This window comes from Pholis gunnellus, assembly GCF_910591455.1.
Source record: "Pholis gunnellus genome assembly, chromosome: 11".
Taxonomy (NCBI): Eukaryota; Metazoa; Chordata; class Actinopteri; order Perciformes; family Pholidae; genus Pholis; species Pholis gunnellus.
The window spans coordinates 12,054,998-12,070,883 of NC_136538.1; the positions used below are offsets into that span (position 1 = coordinate 12,054,998).

The 15,886-nt window shown below is 40.4% G+C and overlaps 1 protein-coding gene across 1 annotated transcript in view; it reads left to right on the forward strand.

Moving 5' to 3' along the window:
• Positions 1 to 12,384, forward strand: part of dst (dystonin) — a 69,328-nt gene extending 56,944 nt beyond the window's left edge. Inside the window, exons 79-96 of the mRNA XM_079169060.1 lie at positions 479 to 648; positions 733 to 892; positions 1,251 to 1,445; positions 1,529 to 1,657; positions 1,894 to 2,037; positions 2,211 to 2,399; positions 2,507 to 2,636; positions 2,829 to 2,992; positions 3,096 to 3,258; positions 3,342 to 3,496; positions 3,589 to 3,663; positions 3,862 to 3,879; positions 6,337 to 6,454; positions 7,408 to 7,521; positions 8,792 to 8,982; positions 9,216 to 9,326; positions 9,944 to 10,067; positions 10,785 to 12,384. Coding sequence (XP_079025186.1) covers positions 479 to 648; positions 733 to 892; positions 1,251 to 1,445; positions 1,529 to 1,657; positions 1,894 to 2,037; positions 2,211 to 2,399; positions 2,507 to 2,636; positions 2,829 to 2,992; positions 3,096 to 3,258; positions 3,342 to 3,496; positions 3,589 to 3,663; positions 3,862 to 3,879; positions 6,337 to 6,454; positions 7,408 to 7,521; positions 8,792 to 8,982; positions 9,216 to 9,326; positions 9,944 to 10,067; positions 10,785 to 11,041 — 2,607 coding nt within the window. The 3' untranslated portion in view covers positions 11,042 to 12,384. The remainder of the gene's footprint in view (positions 1 to 478; positions 649 to 732; positions 893 to 1,250; positions 1,446 to 1,528; positions 1,658 to 1,893; positions 2,038 to 2,210; positions 2,400 to 2,506; positions 2,637 to 2,828; positions 2,993 to 3,095; positions 3,259 to 3,341; positions 3,497 to 3,588; positions 3,664 to 3,861; positions 3,880 to 6,336; positions 6,455 to 7,407; positions 7,522 to 8,791; positions 8,983 to 9,215; positions 9,327 to 9,943; positions 10,068 to 10,784) is intronic.
• The last annotated feature ends 3,502 nt before the right edge of the window (positions 12,385 to 15,886 follow it).

A 15,886-nucleotide genomic window follows, 5' to 3' on the forward strand; every position in this document is an offset into this window, starting at 1 on the left:
TCAATGCGTGATGTATGAGTGTGGGAAATACAGTATCAACAGAATACATTAGTTGTGCATTTGCTTGCGTTACAGACTACACAGTCCTATCTTGTTGTTTCTGCAGCGTTATGTGCGGGTACTGTGCTAATCCTATCATAATCCCTGAATGGACCAAATGTATTTGAAGCCACTGTGTTTGGATACTTTTAATCTCTGTGGAGCAGTGGCTCTTGAGATTTGACCCCTTTTTTGTTCCCTCACAGAAAACGGTCTTCTTAATCACAAAACACACACACACACACACACAGATTAGGATACTATCTGACATGCCAACAGTAGCAGGAAGAAAATCTGTAACCCTGTGCGTCTGAAGATACAGACTTAAAACAGTCTACTAAACGTGACTATTGTGTGCTCATTCATTATCTTAATGAAGCGTAACTTCTTTATTGTGTGGAGGTTGGAGCTTTTTGATGACCGTGTTTCTCATGCACAGGAGTTCCAAAAGGCTGTGGGCAGCAAACACTCAGTGTATGACACCACCACTCGAACAGGACGGGCCCTGAAAGACAAGACCTCCCTTCGGGATGATAACCAGAAGCTGGACGACATGCTGAGTGAACTGAGGGACAAATGGGACACTGTTTGTGGCAAGTCAGTTGAAAGGTAAGGATACATCTTTGCACGTTTGTCAGTGTATTCTACCCCGTCAACTACTAATCGCTGTTAATGATTTGTGTTCTCCTGCAGACAAAACAAGCTTGAGGAGGCCCTGTTGTTCTCCGGCCAGTTCACAGACGCTCTCCAGGCTCTCATTGACTGGCTGTACAGAGTGGAACCTCAGCTGGCTGAGGACCAGCCCGTACACGGAGACATAGACCTGGTTCTCAACCTGATAGACAACCACAAGGTAGGAAACCAGACCACATCACAGCATGACACAAAGCTTTGTTGATCAGCTAGTTGAAGACTGGTTAAAAAATGTCTTTAGTGGCGGCATCAAAAGCCAATTTCAAAAGCATGAAGGTTTCACTGCTGTATTAACACCACCCTTTTCTTTTCATCACTGATTGTTGCTCATCACAATAGTAACAAAGGACTCTTAAACCACACTAGGGTTGGGCTGTAAATTCAAGCAACGGAAAGGGCTAACATTGTAGTACTTTTCCATTGAGAGTCCCTGTTCTGAAGTTTACAGTCCAGCAAAGATGTAAAAATGCTGTTACACGAATCTTGAACTAGTGAGTATGTTGTTTGTGTCGCTGCAGGTTTTCCAGAAGGAGTTGGGAAAGAGGACAGTAAGCGTTCAGGCCCTCAAACGCTCAGCCAAGGAGCTGATCGAGAGCAGTCACCATGACTCGTCGTGGGTCAAAGCCCAGATGCAGGAGCTGAGCACTCGCTGGGAGACGGTGTGCAACCTCTCGGTGTCCAAACAGGCCCGGCTGGAGCAGGCCCTGTGTCAGGTACTGTGTCAGCCCCTACAGTCATCAGATAGAAGGTAAACTGACTCTGGGAGCCTGACTGATCTGTTTTCCTCTGGCTGCAGGCTGAGGAGTTTCACTCCACGGTTCATATCCTGCTGGAGTGGCTGGCTGAGGCAGAGCAGAGTCTGCGCTTCCATGGCAGCCTGCCTGATGATGAGGAGGCTCTGCAGACGCTTATCGAACAACACAAGGCAAGCATTGCAAATATTTATAATGTTTTATCTTAAGTAAAACGTTAAGTATATATTTTACATTTAGACAGTTTTGGCTGTTTGAATATAGAAATGTAACATGCTGGCATCTTTTTTTCTTGTGTTTACTGTTATTATCATGTCTGCAAGGAGATGCATTGTCATCTTTCATTTTAATCTTTGCTGAAGAAAATCCAGTTGAAAATCTAATCTCGTTCCCATTTGCTATCTTGAAGGAGTTCATGAAGAAACTGGAGGAAAAGCGAGCGGCTCTAAATAAAGCAACCAGTATGGGGGAGGCCATTCTGGTCATCTGCCATCCAGACTCTATCACAACCATCAAACACTGGAACACCATCATTAAAGCCCGGCTTGAAGAGGTCAGTTCACAGCTGCATGCATGCCTTTCATACCTATAGGTATGACGGAGCAAGATTTTTCCCACAAATCCCTAAATTCACATTTTGTGGTGGCATGTATGTGCATCATCACACTAAAGCAATAGCTTAGTCTCTATGTAGTATGAGTAATGTGTGTCATGTTACTGTTACAGGTGCAGGCTTGGGCCAGGCAGCACCAGCAGCGACTGGCCACAGCCCTCACTGAGCTGTTAGCCACTCAGGACCTGCTGGAGAATCTGCTGACCTGGCTGCAGTGGGCTGAGACCAACCTCAACGATAAGGACAAAGAGCAGCTGCCGCAGGAGCTCGAAGAGGTCAAAGGCCTCATAGCAGAACACCAGGTAAAAACAATTATTCAAATGGTTTGATTTTATTCATTTATTTTTACAGAAGTTGGCTGTAAGTGTACATGAGCCACACTGGAAGCATTGTTGCTTTTTCCCTGCAGGCATTCATGGAGGAAATGACCAGGAAGCAACCAGATGTTGACAAAATCACCAAGACACACAAGAGGAAGGCTGCTGTGGAGCCCCCAATCCACTCTCACATCCCTGTGCTCGACAAAGGAAGAACTGGAAGTATGTATCCCATTAATACCCCTCACAGAGCGTGACCTGAGCCATCTGGCCCGGTGTTAAATCACTGCAGGGTGACGCGACATCCTCATTTTGTTCATTGTAGCACCTGGAATGATGTCATTGCTAATCTATTCCTCCTGATTACATGGTGAGAGTACACTCACTATGAAGGTTTTTGTCTTTCACCTGCAGGAAAACGTTCTCCCACACAAACGATGTATGCGTCAGCAACGCAACCTCCCATTGAAACCAAGAACCCGCGGGTTAACCTGCTCGTCACCAAGTGGCAGCACGTGTGGCTGCTGGCTTTGGACAGACGGAGGAAACTCAATGATGCCATGGACAGACTCGAGGAGGTAATCAAGCACTCAGGTTTTACACACACCTGCTCTCAGTATGACTACAAGCACTTTTTTCCTGCAGATCTGAGCTCATATGACCCTCTATGTTTCTGTGCAGTTGAAGGAATTTGCCAACTTTGACTTTGATGTGTGGCGGAAGCGCTACATGCGCTGGATGAACCATAAAAAGTCTCGTGTGATGGACTTTTTCCGCCGCATTGACAAAGATCAAGATGGCAAGGTGACCCGGCAGGAGTTCATAGAGGGCATCCTCTCCTCCAGTAAGTGTCATTCAACATACAAACAGCATGTACCACAGCCAGCAAAATGCTCATTTTGTACCACTTCAATGGCTCTTCAACAGAATTCCCCACCAGTCGTCTGGAGATGAGCGCTGTGGCAGACATATTTGACAGAGACGGTGACGGCTACATTGACTACTATGAGTTTGTGGCAGCTCTCCATCCCAACAAGGATGCTTACAAACCGCTAACAGATGCTGACAAAATTGAAGATGAGGTGATACGAACTCTCATGCCCAGAATTTCTAAATTTAAATCTAGAGCCACATTTAGGGAATTGTGTTTCAATAAAATCTTCTCTGTTTGTAGGTTACGAGACAAGTGGCAAAATGCAAATGTACAAAACGATTCCAAGTGGAGCAAATTGGTGCCAACAAATACCGGGTAAGCAGACTTGAATCACACATTTCATGAAGAGCAATTGTTTCAACAAATACAAGCCATGCCATGATTGTGAAATGTTTGAAATACTAGCAGCTCAATATTACGGAAAGGTAAGTGCTGCAAAAAGTGTCAATAAAAGCCAATATATGTTAAAAAATCTAACCGTTCCATATTTTCTATTGTTCCTCACATCACCAGTTCTACCTTGGAAACCAGGTACATATGAAAGGCCTCTTCTGTTTTCACCCCTCCCTTCTGTGCCTTATCGAGCCTTTTTCATTTACCATGTTTGCTTTTCAATTAACACTCTCTGCCCAGATTCCTGGCTGATGTTTACAGACTGAAACTCAGAAGTAGAAATAAAGATCTTTGGCCGTCGGATTTAATCCATAAGGAACCTCTGGCCTAAGATCTGTTTTCAGTTGAATATAAAATGTTATTTAAAGTCAGTCATGGAAGAATAATTAAATGGGCTTAAGTTTTATGTCATTCTTGCATTTAGATTATTCTGATGTTTTTGTTTTGTTATAAAATAAGACAATCCAGGTGAAACATAGTCTAGTATACAGTATATCTGCTTTTGAGTTTCAGAAAATACAATATTACAAGCCAAAACCATTTCAGCCCATATTTTGTATTAGTCCATGGGCATTAATTCATCTGCTGGGCAGTGTGAAAAATAATGCTTTCTGTGTGCTTGCCTTTGGCTTTTCATGGGAATGATTTTTCTCAACATTGGCTGACATACCTTTGTGTTACTGACACTGTTTTATTTATAGATATAAAAAAAGTATAATACTTTGCTTTTTTTTTTTGACCTAATGAGTTAACATGTCTCTACAAATTGCATGTTGCAGTTTAAAACCCATTACTGATATGTGTTCAAATGCCACATGCTTCCTGTAGCTTGTTTGGACTAAGATGAATAATGGGAGTTGTGAGCAAGAGGGGATAGTGGCATTAGTGTTGTATGAACTAGTTTGTATTGATGTGTCGCACAACAATGAATTGAAATCATTCTTTTGACAGTTTGGTCTGGTTCACTGCTTACATGACTCCTTAATCGGCGATGAGACAATAGCAAACAGGGAAAATCAAAATCTTACCCCCCACCTACACGTTGCCGTTTTGGAAAGCTGTATTCTGGTAAATGGTTATTCTTAAGATGTTTCTTGTGCCTCTTCTTCCTCCAGATCATCATCACATTTAATGTATTTGATCACTTAAATCACCAGTGGCATAAAATCATTATAATAATCATACAAGATTTTTTTTTTTTTTGACCAGTTGAAGAGACATCATAAGATAATAGGCACTTAGCGGAGGCTCATCATTGTTTGCTCATGTCTGCGTGTCACACTGTGGTGAATTAGACGGGAATGATTTGAACCATCCCTCATGTTGTTCTCGGTGTGTCATTGGAGCTCGCTGCATTGGATCTGCATCAGTGTCAATGCATCCTGAGCATTTGAGTCGTTTGTCGTAGACAAAGTGCCGGATTGCAGGAGATTGCTGTTTGTCCGCTTGATTCATGATGTGGAATTGTTGTTTTTTTTTGACAGAAAGCATGCGGCTGTGATTGTCCTGTGGGAATTCTGTCTTCGTGCTAATCCTCATGGTCATATCCAACTGGCTGACTTCTGTCCATCACCTCATACACATTGAACCATTCACATCCATAACATGCTTATTGTTCTTATGTTTGGTATCTGTGGTTGGTACGATGAAGGCAAATTATTATACTCTAGTGCCTTCTAGTGGTAAAATAATGTGCCTTCGGTTAATGCTTTTTTCCCAGGCTCAACCTGCAGTGGTGGAAGCAAACTGAAGCTAGATGCTGTCGGAATAAAGTCAGACATCACAACCAGAAACCACACATTAGCTGAAATTATTGTTATTATTAAAGCTGTAAAGTTTTTGTAACTGCTGTAAATACTGTGCAGCATACAGGGCTTCACGTTCAGTTTGCTATAAACTGTAACAGATGTAAATGTAGAGCCTGACTGACACTGTAGTTCTAGGGCTGATTCTGCTATTTCAGAGCAAAAATGATTACATTATGTGAAAGTGTCTTGATGTGATGACGGCAGCGTTACTAAGTTACCAAAACTTTTTTCTGCATTAAGCCAATATTAGTTTATAGTTAAGTCTCAACGATAAATGAGTGAAATGACTGTACGTATGAGTAAATGTTAGGTATGAGAAAATAAAACAATACATTTAGCATGAACTCATTCAGAATTAATGGACTCGTATAGTAATTTACTAACAATACATTCTAATCACACGACCACCAGCACACCATACTAGAAGAAAACCAGTTGGATTGACTTTTGTGTAATTTGTGTCTTTGAGAATGAAACTGAATATATATATATATATTTTTGTGTGTCATAATCCTGTTTGTGTGAATCTGTGCAACATGAAAAGGAAATCAGAGCTGAAGTAGACAAAAGACATCTTTGATAGCTGTTTGATTTTAGCATGGACAATTTTGATTTAAGTTTAAATTCCCAAAACAAAAATTATTGGAATAAATGTGATTCTCCTAACCAGTCTGGTTTCCAGTGTTGCACAGCTTTCCGCCTGCAGTGAGTGTTCATACAAGGGTCATACAAAGGTTTTCACACATCCCCTCTCTGTTTTCCTCCCGCCCCCCCCCCCCCGCTGTAGTTTGGAGACTCTCAGCAGCTTCGCTTGGTACGAATTCTACGCAGTACTGTGATGGTGCGGGTTGGAGGAGGCTGGATGGCTCTGGATGAGTTCCTGGTGAAGAACGACCCCTGTAGAGGTGAGATCAAAAGTTCATAATGCAGGACTAATAGATGAGATACTGAAAGGTGCACACATCCAGTTGTGTTGAATAACTAGAACATTGCAGTTTGGGTCATTAATGCATTTTTAAAAATCTCATTAGGAAGGGGAACAATGCTGGATCTCCGTCAATCTGATTTTAACTGTCTGACTTCTGATTTACAAAAATCATTTATATTGTATGGATTCTTAACTGATATAGATTTGAAATATTGTCTCATTACAGCCACAATGTTTGGCGAAAGCTAATGTCTAATTACTATTAAAGTGAGCTGATTTGAAATCAGTTGAGGGTGAGGATTGCATACGTATACCATACATTACTTACAAGATTCAATTCAGCCAATCCATTTCTCAGTGGAAATTCTCTTAGAAAATTCTCTTTTTACCAAACTGACATGTTAATATTATTGGTGTTTCATTAGTTAATAAATTGATTTAGAAATAACTCACTGTGAAGGGATTAGTATTTTCTCGGTTCCAGATCCATCAAAGGCTTCGGAGAGTTTAAGATTCTAATCCTCAATTTTAATATAAGAGGAAGTAATGACAGACCCTCTTTTATTTTGTACTGATTTAAACTATATTTTGAGATCATGTTGGTGAGGATTTTTTTCTTCTTGAAGTCTGTTCTCGCTATCTTAATACAACACCGAGCTCCACAATTACATAAAAACAGCTGGAGTGAAATAACAGCACTGTTGTTTTATTATTGAATTAGTTTTATTATTATTTTTAGCAAAGTCAAGGTACAATTACTGATCCCCGCCTACATATGTAGAGGATGCGACAATCCTCCCTGTGTTAACGTCAGGTGAAATCGCTCTCTGTACTCTGCTTGTTTCTACTGTCTTCTGTATTAATTAATGATCAATTTCTGTATTTCCTGCTAAACCTTCCTCCTGCTGAACATGATATCATTTCTTCTAGTTCATCACCACGGGAGCAAAATGTTGCGCTCGGAATCAAACTCTTCAATTACTCAGTCTCCTATAGGTTGGCAAATCTCAAACTATCTCACCATGCTCCATGAACCCACCTGTGGTATGTGTGTCTGCACATCCGAGTGTGTGCTGCTTGTGTTGGTGTGCCATAGCTGTGTGTGAGCGCTCCTCGTGAATGACATCCTCATGCACTCACAATCAACTGTCATTCAGCTCCGGCTGGTTTTCATGCATGCAGTTGTTTTGTGAGAGTCACATCACCCGATGTCACTTTCTCAAAGGCAATCTTTTGGGACTTGACGCGCCAAATGAGCCTTTTTTGTATCCCTCAGCATGCAACGGTTCTCAGCCGAGCTTCTTTTGCAGTTTTCAGGTTTGCTTGACAATCAAACAAACAAAACCCAATGAGAGGTTCTGGAGATGCTTAGCCGAATATGTCGCCCGTAAATATAAAACTGAACTAACGTCGTCATTGGGGAAAATGATAAAGTTGTCTCTATATAACACACACACACACACACAACAAAACTGAAACAGTATTCATAGCACTGTTTACTTTGTTTGACAGTGTGTCTTAGTGATTACATCTGCATGTCAGCCAGTTGGTTCTATGACACATCTGGTGCGAGGTCTGTTTCATTTCACTGTGTGTAGATTATGTATTCTTGGTTTTGTAATTCTCTTCATTTGGGCCGTTTGGGTGTGGGAGTGTTTGGGCTCACTTTGATTTGTTTGAATCTGTTCACCATTTGTTTAGCAGTCCAAGCAAACAAGAAAGTATTGCTGGTTGAGAAACAAAGTTTATTCCATTACTGTTGCCGCAGTATGGATGAGATGTGACAGAGCATGAGTCTTGTGTTTTCATTGTTTATTCGGTATTTTAATCTTTTATTTGTATTCACTTGAAATATTCTGATTTATTTAAAAACACATTATGGTAACACTTTATCTTGTATATTTCCCTAATAATTTCCCAATAAGTTTTTTTTAGAAGTTGCCTGGAAATAACTATGTCATGTGGTGCTAAAAGAAAACAGCTGTTGGAAATTGTATACTTAGGTACTGCACACTACATACTCAGTATGTATTTATACTGCATACTGCCTACTGAAATAACGATTCCCTATGGCATTACCAGCAGACTGTTCACACTGAAATAAACTGAAGCAATACTTCTTCTCTGCATCACATGACTGTATTGATCACAACCTTATGGGGTTTTACAGTTTAAATATTTAGTTCATGGCAAATTAGGAACTTATAGTGGAAAATATATTGTTGACTCGCATCAATATCAACACAAAAGTACTAATAAAAGTAATCCCAGTTGTAGTTATGTAATATGGCTCATTTGGACTGTCATTTCTTAGCTAAAGGCAGGACCAACTTGGAGCTGCGAGAGAAGTTCATCCTCCCGGAGGGAACCACTCAGGTGATGGCGAGCTTCCGTTACAGAGGCCGAAGATCTCGGCCGTCATCCAGAGGAGCTTCTCCCAACAGATCCACCTCCAGTCAGAGCTGTGCAGTCCCATCGAACCCAGCAGTGACCAGTACACCCAAGGTAGGAGGCTCTACGCTGCTGTGAGAGCCAGTTACCTCGTTGTCCGTCCCACTGTTGATTGATCACTCCCCGTCATGCTTTTCCTCTTATTTATACATGCCATATTTCATTTACATTCCAATTTGTTGATCACGTTCTTGTTCATTTTTTGTGTTTCTTCCATCTAGTCTTTCTGGTAGTTTTTGATTTGTGAATCCATATCTGTGTTTTTTTGATTTGCCATTGTTTCCCAGACTTCCCAACACATAACCCGCAATTATGATAAGCCCTGGCTTACAAACAGCAAACCCTCCACTCCTCTTAAATCATCAGACTCCTTTGGGAGCCAAGGTTCATCCTCCGAGGTATAGTCATATAGTATCGTCATTTACACCACATGATGTGGTCCGCTTCAGATTTATGACCCAACTGAAATCTGCTGCACAACTATCAAAACAGAGACAAAATACATGTATCACCAGTAAGGCTAGATAGAGCACCTAGTTTGTAAAAGGTGTGTTTGTTAGAGGTATATATTTCTGATTTCCAATTTTAATCTGCAGTGGAAAAACAAAATGTGTTCGAGACTTTAGTTGGGTCTATAAACTCTAACTCCTTTGATTACTAATGGACTGAATCTTTCTTTCTTGCTTGATGAAAATGTCTGTCTCATTTTATTTCCACTATAATATGAACAACTTTATATGTAATTTATGCATGTGTGATTGTGTAATGACTTTCTAACTACAGGTTTATACTTTAATTCAAATACTAACTGCTAACTGAAATTCCTACATTGTTGCCAAAATAAGGTTTTTGAAAGGATTTTTTTAATCAAATTCCAAACTAACTCAACAACTTACTTTCTGGTACAACTATTTATGCACTTAATAAAGACTGTTTTCCCAAACAGTGTCATTACACTGTGCAGTTTACTTCCATTGATTACAAATCAAAGTAATTCATGTTCTGTTTTTTGCAGGGTACTCCAGTTCAAGGCAGCAAATTACGTCTTCCTGGGTACTTGTCAGGTAAAGGATTTCAGTCTGGTGAGGAGGGAACCTTGATCAGCGCTGCTGTACTGAAAGCTCGGACACAGATGGGTGGTGAGTAGAGAGCAACTTTAGTGACTCTTTTCAATACATTTTGAAGAAAGTTTATTTTTCTCTGTTGGAGCAGACTCTTAGCTCCTTCAACATGTATGAATTAAGGTAATGGAAACAATGTTGCTTGTTTAGATAAAACATGTTGAGGTTGCAATAACCTTTTCAGGGGTCTAAGGAGGGATTTCTAGTTTATAGAAAATGATTGGTGAAGCATCTGAGATGTTCGATTCCCGGCTTCTCCAATGCAGTGTCAATGTGTCCTTGGGCAAGACACTTAACCCCAAATTGTGTGTGGATAGGTGTGAATGTTAGTTAGTCTGATGGGCAGGTGGCAACCTTGCATGTTCGCCCCTGCCATCAGTGTATGAATAGGTGAATGACATGTAGTGTACAAGGGGTTTGAGTGGTCGTAGGACTAGAAAGGCGCTATGCGAGAACAAGACCATTTACCATTTAAAAGGCTACAAATGTAATGATAGTGGCTGCAAATGAATGTCTTACTTTACCTAAAAGGCAACACATTCGCCTCTGACAGCTAGTATTGTTTTTTTAATAGCGAGCTTGTCGGCAAACGTAAAACTAAACTGAACTAAACTGAAATTAAAAGCAGCCACAAGAAATTGAGTATGTATTGATAATAAAAGATGCTAATCGATACCTCTATTGATCAGGCTCATTCTTAGTGGTTTGTTAATTATTGTCCTTTTGTCTTTCTAGAGCCAAGGAAAAATTCGAGCCGACCTGGCAGTAAAGCAGGAAGCAGAGGGAGCAGTCGTAGAGGAAGTGACGCCTCTGACTTTGACATCTCAGACATCCAGTCCGTGTGCTCAGACGTTTCTGAAACAGTCGGGGACTCAACGCGCGCGACGCCGCGTTCTGCGTCCCGTCAACATGGGGGAAAACCCTCCAAGATCCCCACTCCTCAGAGAAGAGCCACTCCCACAAGCAAACTGGCCAAGGCATCCAAGCGATAGTCAGCGGCCTTGAAAACAAACCACCCAGGAGCTAGTTGCACCCTAAACACGTAACGGACACTGGAGACATCTAACTTAAAAGACTGCAAAATGTGTTGAGTGTTATTTAAATCATTGCGAAGATGTAAAATATTCTGTTGAGAGGCAATATGGTTTAATATTATGTGAGAATGAAATGTTAATGGCCTTGTGTATTTGTTTTTAATGTATTTTATTTTTTGTGAAATATTTCAGATTGTTTTTATTGTATTTAATTTTATTCTATTGATGCAAAACCTGTAGAGGTTTGACGAACACTAGAAAACTGGGGAATGTTGTACGGTTAGCTAACATTTCTAAAAACACTAATGAAGGGCAACGTGCGGGATAGCGCTCGGAGAGTTACTGAATGTACTGTGATTTATGTTTGCTGATGTTTGGAGTAGATGGTGCATCATGGTACCATTTGAGGCACTGCAATTATCTATTTAAGTGATATGATATACTGCCAACATGCATTTAAAGGGCAATGCAATATACTACAATAAACCCCAGTAAGCACTGCAGAAACCTTTGAAAAATACTATTTAAGGCAAGTAGCAGAAACACCGTAATCATAACGCTTTTAAGTCCTGTTTGTTTGTTGTCCAGCTGCAGTCCCCGTTCCATTTGATCACGTCACAGCAGTGTGTGCTTGAAGGGGTGACACTCCGTGTAGACATTCTCTTGTGCATCCATGTCAATGTATGGTTAATTTCGGTAGAGCTGAAATTGTCACTGTAACATTACTTTGTAATAAACCTGCTTGCAGAAAGCCACCAGAGGCTAATGTGGACCACAGAATCCTCTCTGCTTTGACAGTTTTAGCTCATTCTATTAGCCATGCTAGCAGTAGTCTGTTGGTTGGGGGGCTAATAATAGCAAAGGCATGTCATTATTCTCATGAGGGCAATACTATTGTTTTTGATAATATGTGTTTGGTATGTCTAATATCCTTGTTTATATTTGGAAACTAATCTATCCATCTATAAATGTATGAATATCTGTGTGAGTATGAATATACATGCATATATATATTCATATACAGTATATATATATATATCTTAACAATAGGGAGACTCATCAGAAGCAGCTGCCTTAGAGACAGGAGCAGAGGATGCTGGAAGAACTCAGAGAAAAAAAACAGTAAAGTAAAATATTGTCTCGACACGTGGAGAGAGAGTTAAAGGAGTTGTGTCAAACGTAATGCGGAACTGAACATATAATAAAACTGCACAGACATAAACATGATGAGCATTCATGAGTTTCTAGAAGAAACAGTAAAATTCCCCACAAAACACCTGGTAAACAGTGATACGAGAGAACTATGCATGAGTTAAATAACATTTTAAATATCTTTAACGAGAGCGGGGCAATTCTCTTTTGCAGTGCTGTCATACAAGATGTGAGCTGCATGTTATAACAAATGTTTTAATAATAAATTATTTACCGAACGTTGTTTCTAGAAGGCATGGTGCACGCTAGAACGCCGTTTCTCACTGTCTGAAACAAGTTTAATTTGATCCTCTGCCCATCTGAAGTACCACTGACTATAACCTTTTTACCATTTACACTTTAAGTTGTTGTAAATTCATTGCAACTGTCATGACCTTCATAGGACTCTGACTGATCTCAGAGTCTGACATCTCTGCTGAACAGGCAGAACAGATGATCACTTGGCTAAAGGTACATTTTTGGTCTCTCAAGTTGTCGATGTCCCTTTTAATGTTGGGACCAAAAGTCCAGTGGAAATCTCTCTGTCTCCTGGATACGCCAGGCACGGTGAGTTAAACAGTTCTATCGGGCGATGCAATGCAATGAGATACAGAACTGTCAACATGTGGGGTTCCTCTGTTTCCTGTCTCTCTGCAACTTCAACTGTCAAAGGCAGATATGCTCCCCAAAATAAACAAAATTATTGAATAATGAATGTCTGCTTGCTACCTGCATGTTAATGGCTAGCAACATTACTGACAGAACGTTACTGAATGTATGATGATTCTTATTAACAGCAGTTTTTTTACAGGTTTTGCAGTATTTCCATTACTTTTGTTCAGATTTCCCAGGAATGTCTCCTCCCAGAGGCCTCACCTGAGTTCCTGGTTACAGTCAGAAGATCCTTAATCCTGCCAGCAAGGAACCAATGGCTTCTAACTTGATGCTCTGTCTTCAGGTTGAGTCCTAGACCAGCCTCATCTCATTTAGTAAACATTTCAATATATTATATACAAGGCCAATGAAGCTCATGTTGTCTCACTGTCATTATCCACAGTTGGTAATATTTCAAAGCAATCGATAGCAATCACATCCAAGTAGAACTACAGGATATATGATCATGTGAGCATCTGCTCCTCTTAAACCTGTTCCTTTTAGCTTTGCTACATTGTCATTGACTTATATATTTTATATTTTTAAGCATTAAAAGTGCAACAAAAAATAAAATTTGGTGAGGAATATTATAAATAACGCTATACAATAATAATAACAAATATAGAATTTGTTTGATTTACATTACTTATATTTGTATCTTAATTTCACCAAACATGATTGGGGACATGTCAGTTTAGCCTACTTTTACTTTAGCCTAAAATTGGAATACTTATTTTTGATTTAATTAATCCTGCGTACATATCATTGTGGTCTATGGTAGAGGGGGTTTAACCTTGTAAAACAAGCTTTTATAAAGAATTATAAGCCCATCTTTATACAAAATATACCGACTCAAATGGCACCAAATGCTAGGAATGACGCACATAATATAACCTATAATACAATTAAAGAGTATTTTGAGTGTTTTATACTTTTATGGACATGGTAAAATCAAGCACATGTTCCAAAAAAAAGAACAGTACATTTAAAAACCAAAAGTATTTCTAATATGCATGTGTCTATGTCAGTGGTTTTCAACCAGTGTGCCGTGAGAGATCGTCAGGTGTGCCGTGGAAAAATGTCCAATTTCACTTAATCGGTCCAAAAAAAACATTATTTATTTGCTGCAAATAATTTGCCTACGTTGAGCGTCTGAGCCTGCAATATAGTGGCTGGCTAAGTAATAAATACTCTTCAATGCCAGTGGGTGGCAGTAGGTAGCAGTAGGACAAATGCAGACTCTGAACTGGGCCCTGGACAACATTCTAACCCAGATGAAAAGACTCGTAAGGATCAACAAATTGAGAGACTTGTCACAGACATGTATGACGCAGTTCTAAGCCAAGCTGCGTCTGTGGGAGACTCAGATGCAGCAAGGAAACTTGGGTCACTTTCCGTGTTGCCAAACCGTGTCTCCACCGCTGTCTTCTCCACCGCTGTGTTCTCCACTGCGCGTTGTTGCTGATAAACTGGGCGCACTTGGCACAGAGTTCACTCGGCGATTTGCCGACAGCTCAGAAATTTAAATCTGAACTGCTCAGCAGTCCGTTTGCAGTTGACGTGGAAAGAGCACCTGTGCATACAAATGGAGCTGATAGACCTCCAGTGTAATGACACACTCAAGGCAAAGTAGCTATGACGCTGCACAGTTTCCAAGCTTCATCCCCGAAACGATGCCTCAACTCCGCCTACATGCTGCTCAAATGCTCTGCGTGTTTGGAAGCACACACCTGTGTGAGCAGCTTTTCTCTGCGATGAAGATGAACAAAAACCCACACAGGAGTCGTCTCACTGATGCACACCGTCACTCCGTCTTGAGGGTTTCCACAGCACAGAACCTAACCCCAGACAGGCAGCCAAGAAAAGATGCCAGACATCTGGCTCATTTATATGCATCAAATAATGTAGCCTATTTCTTTTTGCACTTTGTCCAATATCCCTTCTATCCTGTTTATTAAATGTTGACCCTATTTGGCCCTAAACATTGTCCCAATTTTGAGTTGTATATATGCTGTATTGTGCTAAAAGTTGTCATTTTGTAACTTGTTTGGTTGTTGGTGTGCCGTGGGATCTTTTTTAATGTAAAAAATGTGCCGCGGCTCAGAAAAGGTTGAAAAACACTGGTCTGTGTGATAAAGAGTAATCTATAATTCAAGCCATTGGTTAAAAGTACTTGACATCTTTTTAAAGAAAATATAAGGAAGTATTTCATGGGATATAAAAGTTGCTGAGCAGGAGTGAACGAATATAATGCAATTTTGCGCGTCAATCAAATGTTTGGGGGCATTCTGAGGATTCTTGGGGCTTTGCCTCCTTAATTTCTGACACTGGAAACTGCTACCAAATGTATGTCTCTGTTATTCCTTAGTTTTCTACAATCTTCTCATAGCCTGGTTGTTAGCTGCAGTGTGGAGGTTTAGATTGAAGATGTGGTCTACTCTGCGTGGAATGTTTGCAGAGCATCTTGTGTTTAGCTGTGACATACTACATCTTTCTCCCAGTGAGACTCGGCGAATGGTAAAACACTGTCTTGACTGAACGTCCACTAAATGTGTGGCTGTTTTTTAAAGCAATTATTTAAGTTTCTACAACAGTCCCAACAAAAGTCTATTTTTTTTTCTAACTGTACCAGTGGATGTGTAAAGACACGTACAGAAGCTCTGCGCAGTTAAGTTTTTTGAGAGATGCATTGTACACAACTTTGCTGAAGCATATAGCTTACTCTTAAACATTAATGTTATTTTTCTCCTTTCCAATAGCAACATAAAGGCCCTGATATGTTCACCTACATTTCCTAAATGTGATGACTCCGTTTACTGGACTTGTAGTGACTGTAGGTGTAACTGGCCTATGAGAATCGACAGATCCCCTGGGGACCAAAGGTGGAGTGGAGCTCAGGAGTCAGGCTCGTCTGAGACCCAGAGCTTGTAGTTTGAATGGTCCTCCTGTTCAGCTCAA